General features: G+C 35.7%; 1 protein-coding gene across 2 annotated transcripts in view; it reads right to left on the bottom strand.

Moving 5' to 3' along the window:
- VMP1 (vacuole membrane protein 1) overlaps positions 1–14,194 on the bottom strand; it is a 130,566-nt gene that overhangs the window by 51,599 nt on the left and 64,773 nt on the right. For both annotated transcript variants that reach the window (XM_029211741.1, XM_029211742.1), the window contains exon 7: positions 8,231–8,362. In XM_029211741.1, the coding sequence (XP_029067574.1) occupies positions 8,231–8,362 (132 nt within the window). The remainder of the gene's footprint in view (positions 1–8,230; positions 8,363–14,194) is intronic.

Genomic DNA, 14,194 nt, shown 5'->3' with positions numbered 1-14,194 from the left:
CCATCAGTCAAAACTAGAATTTAAGTAAATACTTAGCTTTAAAATTGTTACCTAGAAACAGTTTCCTAGTAAAAGCATATACACCCTTTAACCTAGTTGGAGAGCACACGGTAAAGCAACGAGAGCCAAGGTTTTTTTCACTCTTCCTGCTGATAAACTTATTCTACCAAAGGCCTTTACCTTCAAGAATAAAAAACACATTTCCCACCCCATTTCATTTTACTTAATTTGCTATTTTAGCTACAGTTGATCCAACTTTTTTATTGCTCTTGTCAAACTGGGGGTTTTACAAAATACATGCATCTATGAGGAAATTCCAGCACCAAAGTCACATAAACTTTTGGATCTTTATGAAACTGATTACTATAAAAACTTTAAAATCACAACCACAATCAATAAGCTATAACTAAAAAGATGTCAGGAAACTTATAGATTACCAAATAAAAACCTAGTATCTTTTTATATACCATTAATAACTATTTACAAAAATATAATATCCAACTTATAACAATAAAACCTAAGAGAGGGGCTTCCCTGGTGGCGCAGTGGTTGAGAGTCCGCCTGCCGATGCAGGGGACGCCGGTTTGTGCCCCGGTCCGGGAGGATCCCACATGCCGCGGAGCGGCTGGGCCCGTTGAGCCATGGCCGCTGAGCCTGCGCGTCCGGAGCCTGCGCCCCGCAACGAGAGAGGCCACAACAGTGAGAGGCCCGTGTACCAAAAAAAAAAAAAAAAAAAAAACCTAAGAGAAAACTAACATGTTAAAATCACTGGGAAAATAGTGTTAGAACAATACACAAATAGGTAATGACCTGAAAAAGAGAAACTTAGATTCCTACATTATATGATTGGTAAAAATATTTTAACAGATAAAAGATTTAAAGGTAAAAGAATAAAACCATAAAAATACTAAAAGGAAATGCAGCAGAATATCTACTACATAATCATAAGGGTTCAGGAAGATAATTTTAGGCACGACTCCAAAAGGAAACATCTAAGATATTGGAATAAAGACAAAAATGTGAACTTCTTTATCCAAAAAGCAAAACATAGTAAAACACACAGTGAACAATATGGAAAAATTACTGGCAGCATATGACAAAAGGAATTCCCTTAAAAATGTCAATCAATAAGAAAATGAAAAATACACTAAATATAAAAAAAATGGGTAAACGAACCAATTAGACGAAAGGTTTTTTTCTGTGGTTTCAACATTTTATACAATAAACATACTTTGTAGTCACAAAGAAAATTACTAAAAAAACCCCCAAAGATGTGGAAAATATTTGATGACTGAAAAATGTTCACAGTATGTTTTTATATTCAAAACAAGTCATAAAACAATAAATAGAATATGATTCACTCAAAAATATTTACAGAGAAAAAGAATGAAGGGTGAAGGGATTTTTTTTAAAGTATACAAATACCAATTTTCTACAATGAGCTGTACGTAATCACTTTGTAATAAGAACACAATTTTAAAAATCAGTATCAAATGTCTATGATATATATGTGAAAAAGGAATCTAAGACTAATATATATGGTATGATTTTAGCTTTTATTAAAAAAAAGTGTTCCATACACAGAAAACAGTCTAGAATATGGTGGTTATTATCCTACTTTGGGGAGTAGGTGCGTGTGTGCTTTCACTTTTTACTTTAATACTTCTGGAATGTTTCAATTTATAAGCACTAACGTAATCTGAAAATATGCAAACCTGGAAAAAGTAACAGAAGCAAAGAGCCTAAGACAAATTTGTTACTAAAAACAAAAAATGTTTGCAATATCACTGATCTAGACATAAAATGACAAAACTGTTGTAAATTTATTTGCATAGTGAAAATGAAAAACAAACACAAGGATGCATCACAAAAGTGTATCAGGACAGCTGAGGAGGGACCTCCCTGGTGGTCCAGTGGTTAAGAATCCGCCTTCCAGTGCAGGGGACGCAGGTTTGATCCCCGGTTGGGGAATTAAGATCCCACATGCCATGGGGCAACTGAGCCCGTCTGCCACAGCTATGGAGCCCACATGCCACAACTAGAGAGAAGCCCGCTCACTGCAATGAAAGATCCTGTGTGCTGCAACTAAGACCCAACTCAGCCAAATTAAAAGCAAAAAACAAACAAACAAACAAAAACGAAAAAAAAGTAGGTGAGGTATCTTACTTGGATATAGTAATATTCTACACAGTGTTAAGCAAGAACAGACAAAAACAAAAACCTTATATTTGACAAACTTATTTTGCAAAACTCTTCTTTGACTAATGAATTAAAACATTAGTACTCTCTCAGCTAATTTAAAATGTGGAAAACTGGCAACAGCCCCCTCCCCAACCTGCAAAATAAATAAACAAAAGTTAAAAACCTCATAACCCCTTGTCTACACCTGGGAAAAAGTATGTAGGGATAAATAAACCTACATATACTGAAATCTATAATAAGCCACAAAATTGATGGATACTGGTGAAAAAAAGCATGAAAGGCAATAAAGAAAGAAAAGAAAAATCAATTCAAATGTAACAGAAAGAAAAAAATTTTTTAAATCAGTTCTTTATTTTTTGTTGCATTAACCTGGATGAAAATGTTGCTATGCTGGCTTACAGTAAGCAAAGCACTAATCTCAAAGTCAGAAAACTGGGTTGGGTGTTGGCTCTGAGATTCACCAGCTGTGTGTTCCTGAATGTTTTTCCTATTCAAATCAGGCAAAATATCTTCTACTTCACTGTGTTTGTACCGAGGCACTTCATACAAGTGCCTTACACACAGATTTTTATTGACCTTAGAAAATTAATAGGGAAGATGAAAAAATTGTCAGGAATAAGTTACTCTTTTATTATATTGTTTTCTAGTTTATATAAATAATTGACAGTACATACAATTGTAATTTGGGGTAAAAATTTTAAATAAAACGTTCATAAAGAGTATACATTTTCTGACTAAAGAACATGAAACAGAAGTGTACGTTTTGCTTACTTGATTTTTTAATATAAGCAAATATGAAATTAGGGAATAAGAAATATAAAGTTTATCCTAAAACAGTGATAGTAATTATTGGCTTTATAGGATGAAAACAGTCAAACCTCATGACCATCAGAAGTATTGTGGGGACCTCCCTGGTGGCACAGTGGTTAAGAATCCGCCTGCCAATGCAGGGGACACAAGTTCAATCCCTGGTCTGGGAAGATCCCATATGCCATGGAGCAACTAAGCCTGTGTGCCACAACTACTGAGCCCACGTGCCACAACTACTGAAGCCCACGTGCTCTAGGGCCCACGTGCCACAGCTACTGAGGCCGCATGCTGCAACTACTGAAGCCTGTGTGCCTAGAGCCCATGCTCCACAACAAGAGAAGCCACCACAATGAGAAGCCCACGCACTGCAACGAAGAGTAGCCCCTGCTCGCTGCAACTAGAGAAAGCCCGCACGCAGCAACGAAGACCCAACGCAGCCAAAAAAAAAATATAATAATAATAATCATGGCCATAAGGGATGAAGGAAAAAGATTATTACCCTAATGGTAGATAAAGATTTAGAGTCTTCAAGATGTAAAAGTCTTCGAGAGCTCAAATTACACGTATAAGATGAAGAGTGATTTACTTCTTCATCAAATTCTAGGAGACCTGAATTTTTGGAAGTTGAGCTTTTAGATGGTAACAAATTTACAGAATGCATTATTTATAATCCAAGAATAAAAAAATTGTGAAGAATGAAATGAGTCATCCAGCTAATGTTCTACTCAATGCAGGGAGTCGCTATGCATGGATCCATGAAAGGTATCACATAGAGGGAGACAAGGAACTCATTCTTTTTTGAAATAGCAATTCCATTTGTACACAATTAAAATTTATAGGAATTTTTTTTTTAATATTGAGCCAATGTGAGCCTCAGAAAACTTTCACTGGCTAATTCTAAGACAAAGTTTACCTCTATAGTTTCTCAGCATGAGTATAACTACGAGCATAACAACTTCTGAATATTTGACAAGCTCATCAATTCCCCCTTTCAAGGAAACATGTCTAAATTCTTTTCAACAGTTTCTCACATTATATGATTTCAAGATCAATTACCATCCCATTCCCCCTCCTAGAGAAATTCTAGCTTGTATAGTAAGTGTTCTATTTCAAGATGACCAAATGAGACCGTTGCCCCTGCGATAGGTTAAAGATGGCTACAAATTCTTTACTTACTCCTCTCATTGAGAGGTGGGTCTAATTCCCCTCTCTGAATCTGGGCTGGCTTTAGTGACCTACTTCACCAACACAGTGTGGCAAAGTGACTGGGATTTCTGAGGTTTAGGTTACAAGAAGCCTTGCATCTTCCAGCAAGGTTCTTTCAGAACACTTGTTAGAACTCAGGTGCCATGATATGAGGAAACCCAAGAAGCCTCATGAAGAGTAACCTGAGGTCCCAAACCAACAGTCCAACTGAACTCCAAACCAACAGACAGAATCAACTTGTCATTTATATAAGCAAACCATTTGGAAGTAGATACTCCGATTTACAGTCAAGCCATTTTGCCTAAATTGCACAGCTGTGAGCAATATAAACTATGCTTGTTTCAAAGCACTAAATACTGGGGGGGTGGTTATTACTCGGCAATAGATAACTGGAACACCCTTTATCTTAATAATAACCCCAAATAGAAACACTGAACTCTGTCTTTGATGAAACTAGTATTAATAAATGAAGACGGGCAGATGGGAAGAAAAGATTATACCACAGAGGCTGCAGTGGAAGATATAGAAGAGAAGCAAAGTGATTTGCATTACAAAACTCCACAAAGGATCATCAGCAGAACTGCAGAAGAAACTGGGGTAGGGCTGAAAACAAGGACACTATATACAAAGTATACTTAGCACAGCCAGACAGCTTCCTCCCCTAGTCCTGAAAAAGACATCAAGTATAGTCTCTAGAAAGTATACCAAAGGTTCTGGACTCAGGATATCTTTGTGCAGGCATCCACGGTCTTAAGTTAAGTGAAAGTCTACTCAGTAAACGAAGATCTCTAACCCGCCTTCTACAGCTTAGCTTTAGAATGTCAGCAGCAAGATTTATATTCCCAAGGCAAGGAACTGGAAGATCCATCACTAAAGAAACTGAACTACCCCAAAGGAAAGATACACAAAAACTGATATACAGAGTTTCCAATAAACCAGGTGGCCTGCCACTCCTATACCTTGCCTCCACACACATAGCTTCCATTTGGGTTTTATGTGCCTTATTCTTACATATAAATAGAAAAACAAGGATCACCAGACTTTGAGGAAAGCTTCCAACAGGAAACAGAACAGACAAAGGGGAAAAAAAAAAGAAATGCCTGGAGTATTGAAAACTTGAAGAAACGAAGTACCTTCAAAAAGATAGGATAAGCCATTTTTGGGGAAGTATAATACAAATTGCTTTTTGAAAATAAATATATGACAGTGGAAAAAATTTTAATATTAGATTATAGAAGGTAAAGTTGAGGAAATTGCATACAAAGTAAAATGAGATAAATATTAGGAGGAAAATTATAAAAAAAATTAAAATGATGGGTGTTGGAGCCCCAATATCAAAATAATGGTAATTCCAGAAAGCAAGAGTAGAGACCAAAGAGGGTAAACTGACACAGAAAAAATATAAGAATGGGGCTTCCCTGGTGGAGCAGTGGTTGAGAATCTGTCTGCCAATGCACGGGACACGGGTTCGATCCCTGGTCCGGGAAGATCCCACATGTCACAGAGCAACTAAGCCCGTGCACTACAACTACTGAACCTGTGCTCTAGAGCCCGCGAGCCACAACTACTGAGCCTGTGTGCTGCAACTACTGAAGCCCGCACACCTAGAGCCCATGCTCTGCAACAAGAGAAGCCACCACAATGAGAAACCCGCGCACGGCAACGAAGAGTAATCCCTGTTCACCGCAACTAGAGAAAGCCCGTGTGCAGCAACGAAGACCCAAGGCAGCCAAAAATAAATAAATTTATTAAAAAAAAAAAAAGAATGTTTCCCCAAACTAGTGGACTCTAGGTTCACAAGTTTCCTGAGTGCCTAGCAGAATAAATATTAAAAAAGACCCATACCTCAGATAATGAATCTACAAGCTTCTACAGAAAAAACCAAAACAACCAAAAAGATTACCTATAAAGAGGGTTCAGCATGGCATTAGGTATATCACTATCAACACCAGAAGCCTGAAGATGATTGAGAAATGCCTTCCAAATTTTAAATTAAAAAATGATTTCAACTTAGAATCCTATATTCATCTAACTGATTAAGTGTGAATGAAGAATACAGCATTTTAAGAATTTTCCTTCTACTTATCCTTTCTCAGAAAGGTACCGCAGAATATGTTCAACTAAAATTACGGAGTAAATCAAGAAAGAGCAAGATAAGGGATCCAAATCAAGAGAGAAGCAATGGCACAGAGGGCCAAGAAAACACCACATACAGACTAGAGCAGGAGCATGGGGAATCCAGAGTGATGACTCCAAGAAGAAAAACAGAAATGATATTAATTTAAGTGCATTACCAAGTGGAAAGTGATCTTGAGAAGTGTTTCACAGAGCTGGTAGAAAGAAGAGATTGAGGAAACTGTGCAAATAAAAAAATATTAATTCCAAAACAAAAAAACTTTAAGGAAAATAATCACAATACATTAGTTGGCTTAATAGAGAACAGTAGTTATACCTGTTTGGTATCCAACCACAGCACGAAAATTTAAAGCTGCACACCATCTTAGACTGATTCTACTTCAACTTGCTGATTTTATATAGATGATAAAAGGTTTTGATATGTTAAATGACATGCATTAATTAGTGCCACAAATGACAGAGGTATCAGTTATCACAAATCGGGATACTCAACCACGTATGTCTATAGATGGACATTGTTTCAGTAAATGGAATTTACCAGTGATGCTGCCACTCTAAGTTCTGGTTCCAGCTCTACTTCTAAGCATATAAAACTTGGGAGGTAACAATTTCTAGTTTTCCAGTTTTCTATAAAATTAGAAAAATGGTACCTTTCCATACTACCTCAGAGTTAACACTTGGGTCAAATCAGATAGTGGAGTTTAAAAAGCATTAAAAATAATTAAAAAGTATTATTAGTAATTATTAGTAATAATTATTAGCATTAATATAAACATTATGATGTGAGGAAGAAAGGCACAATATTTGGTTAAAACAAAGCAGATACAAGGACAATTTGCCTCTTTCCATGCAGACAGATGGCCATAGCTCTCTGACTGCTTTGTTTTATGTTTGGCTATTCTACATTCATATTTGAAAGTTTGTTTTCAATTAAAAACTATAACTATCCATAGTTGATTTCCATTTAATAATGCTTTTTTAAAAAAAGGACATCTGTCATTTAAAAAAAATATTTTTTTCCCTCTCTAGGGTAGTGGGTTTGGGGTTTCAGATTCCACTGAGAAGAAAACTATGAACTCATTGAACAAAAAAAATCTATGCGTACTTACGTGGGCACATGCACTTACAGACGCACAATAATAAGACAATTTAGATCAAATCTGGGGAGTGAGATGTATTTTATATGAAAACTTTCAAGAATCTCTTTTATATCCTTTTTATTTATGTCTATATTGATTTCTACTATCCTCCCTAAGATGGAGACTCAATCAGTTAATAATGTTCGTAGGAATTTTCCTACAAAGAAACAACACCTATTTTGTAACACTAAGATATATGTTGATATATAGTTTGTGCTCAGGTGTAAAAGGCCTCAGCCTCCCCCCCCCACCCCCCCCCACCCCCTGCAACAAAGGATAAGTTTATCTTAATTGCCCCTTCTTAATTGGGAGTTAAGTTTCCTCTAAACATGGTAAACTATTTTGGTGTTATTTTCAAAAAATTAATTAGGAAGTTCTATTATTTTGGATTCACAGTCTGGTCCACCTATTTATCCCCCTTACTTATTCACTGGTCTGCTTGGTAATACTTATAAACACATAATGGACAAATAATGTTTCAGCTCCTTAACCTCCCTGGCCACATGAATTTACCCTGGTTTAGTCTGAGTTGTCTTGTTGACTCTTTCTGTATTTCTCTCTTCTAAGATCATGAGTATAATCATTTTCATATTTCAGCTTTTCTAAATATTTTATACTAAACTATATGTTTACATTGGCAGTTTTCTTCTTCAGAGTAACTATTAAAAAATTTACCTTAATCATAACCTCTTTAAGGGATAATTAAAGTATTCTATTTTTTTCCCCACTGATCTTACTTGTGCAGTCTCTGCATGTTCCAGCATCTCTTCAAATTCCTGATAGTCTTCATCATCTGGTTCAGCACCTGAGAGGCGAGCTGCCCTGGCCATAAAATATGGAGGCAGCTCTCCGATCGCTGTACCAATACCCTACGTAAAAAAACCAAAATACTTACATGAGATTTTCTCAACACAGTGATACTAAGCGGATCAAATCTTTATTTTTCAATATCAACAAAAGCATGTTAAGATGCATGTATTAGGGAGGAAAAGATATATTACACAATCAGGAGGACATGAGTTTAAATCATACCCTAATACCAACCTACACAATACCAAGCCAGATAACATACATAAAACTCTTAGACAATCCCTGGTACGCTGCAGACACTAAATTAATGTTAGTTCTCTAGCATCTCTACTTATATCCTCTGTTCTTACTTTTTACATTTCTTTTCATTTTATTAAGTTTAGAAATAGCAGGGGTGGGTGGGATGAATTGGGAGATTGGGATTGACATATATACACTATTGATACTATGTATAAAATAGATAACTAACGAGAACCTACTGTATTGCACAGGGAACTCTACTCAGTGCTCTGTGTTGACCGAAATGCGAAGGAAATCCAAAAAAGAGGAGATATATGTATACGTACAGCTGATTCACTTTGCTGAAACAACACAATATTGTTGTGTTGGGATTAAAAACCTACATTAATTTGAAAGCTAATAAACCTGTCAGAGAATAAGAAAAAAAAAACACACTAGTTTTTTTTTTTTTTTAAACTGCACAGTGACATTTATTGTTTCAGCCTGGAAAAACATCCCTTTTTTAAATTTCACACAGCAAAGCAAGTTAAAAACTTCACTTGCCAAATAAATGATAATTTAAACAAGAACTTGGTAAAGAAACAGCAGAAACTAACACAATATTGTAAAGCAACTATACTCCAATAAAAATTTTGAAAAAAAGAAATAGCACATGGTTTTCTAGACTTTTGAAATGTTATTTCTTTTTTTTAATTGAAGTATAGTTGATTTATAATATAATATTAGTTTCAGGTATAAAACAGTTATTCAAAATTTTTATAGGCTATACTCTATTTAAAGTTATTATAAACTGTTGGCCTATTTTCCTTGTAGCTTATTTATTTTATACACAGTAGTTTGTACCTCTTAATCCCCTATGGCTATCTTGTTCCCTCCTCCCCACTTCCCTCTCCCCAATGGCAACCACTAGCTTGTTCTCTGTATCTGAAATTCTGTTTCTGTTTTGTTATAACCACTCATTTGTTTTAGTTTTTTAGATTTTATATGTAAATATATATATATATATACATACACTGTTATTTTTGTCAGTTCCCCCCCTTTTCAAATATCCAAATGATTTGCTAATGAGCATTCACTAGTATAGCTGTTAGATATATAGGAAACCTTCTGATATTGAGGATGTTGTTTTAATCCCAATACAACTTTTTTGTTCAGAGTTAAAGCTTTTAACACACTGTGGTCAGGAAGCCCCTTGAAATCTCAACATTAGGATGGATAAATTTTCACCACAGGAAAAATGTTGATTTCCTCAGGACACTGAGTGATTCATGTTTCAGTCACTTTGTGGATTCTTGTTTTTGAAGAGAATTTTTTTTTTAAATCAACTTAGAACATAAGGATGAAAACAAAGGTAAAAGAATCAGGAACTTGGTTTGGACATATACGGCTTAAATACAGGATAGATAATAATGCAGGAGGCCTGTAGTCTCTGGGAGAATTCTTAACTTTGAGCTATGCTTCTCTGCCTTGAGTCATAGTGAATGAAAAAGCTTTGGTAGTTTTCAGAAGCAACTTTAGGCTTTACTGTTTGCTATGTCCTATGGCTCTGCCTGCAAATGCCTTGACAAAAATCCCCAAGGGACATTATGAAATTCAAACATTTTACAATCACAGTGTTATACTCCAGTGTGTGAAATCAATCATCTCCAAGTGTAACTGCATTATCCACATGTGAACCAAGAGTTATGAAAAGAACATACTTAAGTGCCAAAAGAATAAGACCATATTTAGTTAAAGAACAGAGAGAAGAGGGAGAGGGGAGATATATATATACAAAGAAAGATATAGGAAGAAAACACAAATCATATTTTGCTAAACAAGAGAAGTTAATTTAGTCACCTTTGGAGGATGTTAGAGAACCAACTAATTATTTTAAAAACTGGTAAATAAAGAGAAACAATCAATTATTTATCCTGTCTTACCTATATGGAAGATATCTCAGGATAACCAAATTGGTGATAAGGAGAAGTTTCTCTTTATAAAAGTATTCCAGTCAATAACTAAAGAAAAAAATGATGCAACTGGAATGCCCCCATTTTATAAACCCTAGTAAAATAATGGACTTATATAATAATGGTGTTAATATCATAAACAGAAAGACAACCAGACATTACTGCACTTCGTGATAGAATACGTAAGACTATAAAGTGTATTCTTGTAAAAAAAAAATTTTTTTTTTCAAGCCTCTCAACCCAGCTATCAATTCACAGGAAACAGAGAAACATATTTAAATTACACCAACTGGAATACAATCAGTAAAATTCAGACTGTGGAAAACTATACTTGACAAACAATCCAGTTTCATCAACGAATATATTTGAAAAGAAAAACAAAGAAATAAACACAATCAGAAAAATCTGAACACTAACTGGGTAACTGATTTGAAGAGACTATTCCTAAATTCTCTTCGGCGTGACAATGTTTTTTAAGTCCTAAGGTTGATATAGTTACAGATAAAATATGATATGTTACCTGGAATATGCTTCAAGATAATTGTGAGCAGCGTGAGGAGGGGACTAGATGAAAGTATTAGCCAGGAGTTAATATTAGCGGAAGTTGGGTGATAATATATTGAATTAATTATATAATTCCCTCTACTTAAAAAAAATTTTTTCATGACAGAAAGTAGGAAGAAAAGTTAATTGCAACATTTTATTCAAAACATAAACTTCTCTTAAAACATGTTAAGTCAAATGTTCAATAGTTCTGAAAGCAATCATATGATTCAAACTCATGACAAGTTTCCCTAAAGTTAAAAAGGAAGTAATAGTGGATTGAAATGAAATCAAGAGCTACGTACTGTATCATACTTAGTTGACCATATTCATTGTTATATTTTAATTCTGTCCATGTTTTCCCATATTAGCAAGGAGTAAGAATGGTGATCATGAGCCAGTGTTCTAATTTTTATGCATATAAATAAAAAGAAAATATAGTCATCCAGACAGGTCCCCTTAAGACACATTATATTCCAGACACAGAAGTTTGTTTAGTCAGTTATCTCAAATTAGATACTGAAGTCCCATAATTTCATGATTCTTACAAAACAATTTTATAATTCTTGCAAAATCAACATAAAAAAACAAAACTAAACTGTGGAACACTAAAAGCTGTCAGCCCAAGTTTAATTAAGGGGAAGAAATGACTGGCTTCCTTATTGCAAAAGAAAGACAAATGGTATTTAGTCAAGCAATAATTCAGAAAGCTCTTCTAAAAACTGTCCATGCATATCAATTTATTACCCTGAAGTCCTTGCTTCTTGAATTGGAGAAGAGTTTAATATGCACAAAATATGCAAAACCAATAGAGAAACACAATATCTTACTGGAGTGTCAATTTTATTAAAAGATTTTGGGAGGACAAAAATCCTAAATTTTTGTGCTTTCAAAAGTTTTGTCAACTGGATTCACAGGTAAATCACCAGCATCTTGCTTTTCTATGTTACGAACTGTAAGTTTAATGGTAAAAATCTGGGGAGTAGAAAATTTTACATATGCTGACTACTCAGAAATTACAGTAGTTTGGTATTATCAGTGTGTTAATAATCTTTAAAAACAAAACATTTTCTATTAAATATTCCAACTGCAAACATGAAACAGAGGTTAGAAGCCAAAGTTTGGAGGGTAACTTGGAACCACTGAGAAATTCAAGGCTTTTACAGCAATGTTTAAAAAACAGTTATACCGGGCTTCCCTGGTGGCGCAGTGGTTGAGATTCCGCCTGCCAATGCAGGGGACACGGGTTCGTGCCCCGGTCCGGGAAGATCCCACATGCCGCGGAGAGGCTGGGCCTGTGAGCCATGGCCGCTGAGCCTGTGCGTCCGGAGCCTGTGCTCCGCAACAGGAGAAGCCACAGCAGTGAGAGGCCCGCGGACCGCAAAAAGAAAAAACAAACAAAAAAAACCCCACAATTATACCAATTCTAGTAAAATTAGCAGATTGTTTTACAATCGAAAAAAGAGAGAAAATGTGCTTCCAGTTTCCCTTAAGGTCAGTTTTAAACTGACTTCAGAAAGGAATGAAGTTCTGATACATGCTACAACATGGATGAAACTTGAAAACATTATGCTAGGTGAAATAAGCCAGACACAAACGGACAGATACTGTATGATTCCATTTATACTGGATATCAAGAATAGGCAAATTCACAGAGGCAGAAAGTCGAGAGGTTACTCTCTCCCCAGGGGCTGGGGAGAGGAGGGAATGAGGAGTTATTGTTTAATGGGTACAGAGTTTCTGTTTGTGGATGACAGAAAAGTTCTGGAAGTAGATATTGGTGATGGTTACACAACACTGTGAATGTACTTAATGCCAGTAAATTGTGCACTTAAACATGATTAAGTGGTAAACTATGTTATGTACATTTTACCACAATAGGAAAAAAACTCCCAAAAAACAAAACCATGAACTTAACAAATAATTGAGTTTAGGGACTTCCCTGGTAGTCCAATGGTAAAGAATCCGCATTATAATGCAGGAGACATGGGTTCGATCCCTGCTCAGGGAACCAAGATCCCACATGTTGAGGGGAAACTAAGCCTGTGTGCCACAACTAATGAGCTTGTGAGCCTCAACTACACAGCCCATGTGCTCTGGAACCAACAAGCCACAACTGCAGATCCCACATGCCCTGAAGCCTGCGTGCCACAACTAGAGAAGAGAAAACCCAATGCTACAACTAGAGAGAAGCCCGCGTACCGCAACGAAGAGCCTGCATGCCTCAACAAAAGATCCCGCGTGCCGCAACTAAGGACCAACATAGCCAAAAATAAATAAAATAAATAAATAATAAAATAAGTCTTTTAAAAAAAAAAGAAAATAAATGAGCTTAAAAGGTGATGTTCTAAAAACCCACCAAACCTAACAAATGAAGAGGAAATAGGCAGTCTACCTGAAAAACAATTCAGAATAATGATAGTAAAAATGATGCAAAATCTTGGAAACAGAATGGAGGAAATAAAAGAAACGTTTAACAAGGACCTAGAAGAACTAAAGAGCAAACAAACAGTGATGAACAACACAATAAACGAAATTAAAAATTCTCTACAAGGGATCAATAGTGGAAAAACGGAGGCAGAAGAGCGGATAAGTGACCTGGAAGATAAAATAGTGGAAATAACTACTGCAGAGAAAAACAAAGAAAAAAGAATGAAAAGAGTTGAGGACAGTCTCAGAGACCCCTGGGACAACATTAAACGCACCAACATTCGAATTACAGGGGTCCCAGAAGAAGAAGAGAAAAAGAAAGGGACTGAGAAAATATTTGAAGAGACTATAGTTGAAAACTTCCCTAATATGGGAAAGAAAATAGTTAATCAAGTCCAGGAAGCCCAGAGAGTCCCATACAGGGTAAATCCAAGAAGAAACAGGCCAAGACACAAATTAATCAAACTATCAAAAATTAAATACAAAGAACAAATATTAAAAGCAGCAAGGGAAAAACAACAGATAACACATAAGGAAATCCCCATAAGGTTAACAGCTGATCTTTCAGCAGAAACTCTGCAAGCAGAAGGGAGTGGCAGGACATATTGAAAGTGATGAAAGGGAAAAACCTAAAACCAAGATTACTCTACCCAGCAAGGATCTCATTCAGATTTGACGGAGAAATTAAAACCTTTACAGACAAGCAAAAGCTAAGAGAATTCAGCA

The sequence above is a fragment of the Monodon monoceros genome, unplaced genomic scaffold, assembly GCF_005190385.1.
Source record: "Monodon monoceros isolate NGI ecotype Baffin Bay Population unplaced genomic scaffold, NGI_Narwhal_1 Super_Scaffold_9, whole genome shotgun sequence".
In the NCBI taxonomy this organism is placed as follows: Eukaryota; Metazoa; Chordata; class Mammalia; order Artiodactyla; family Monodontidae; genus Monodon; species Monodon monoceros.
This window is presented reverse-complemented; position numbering and strand designations above follow the sequence as displayed.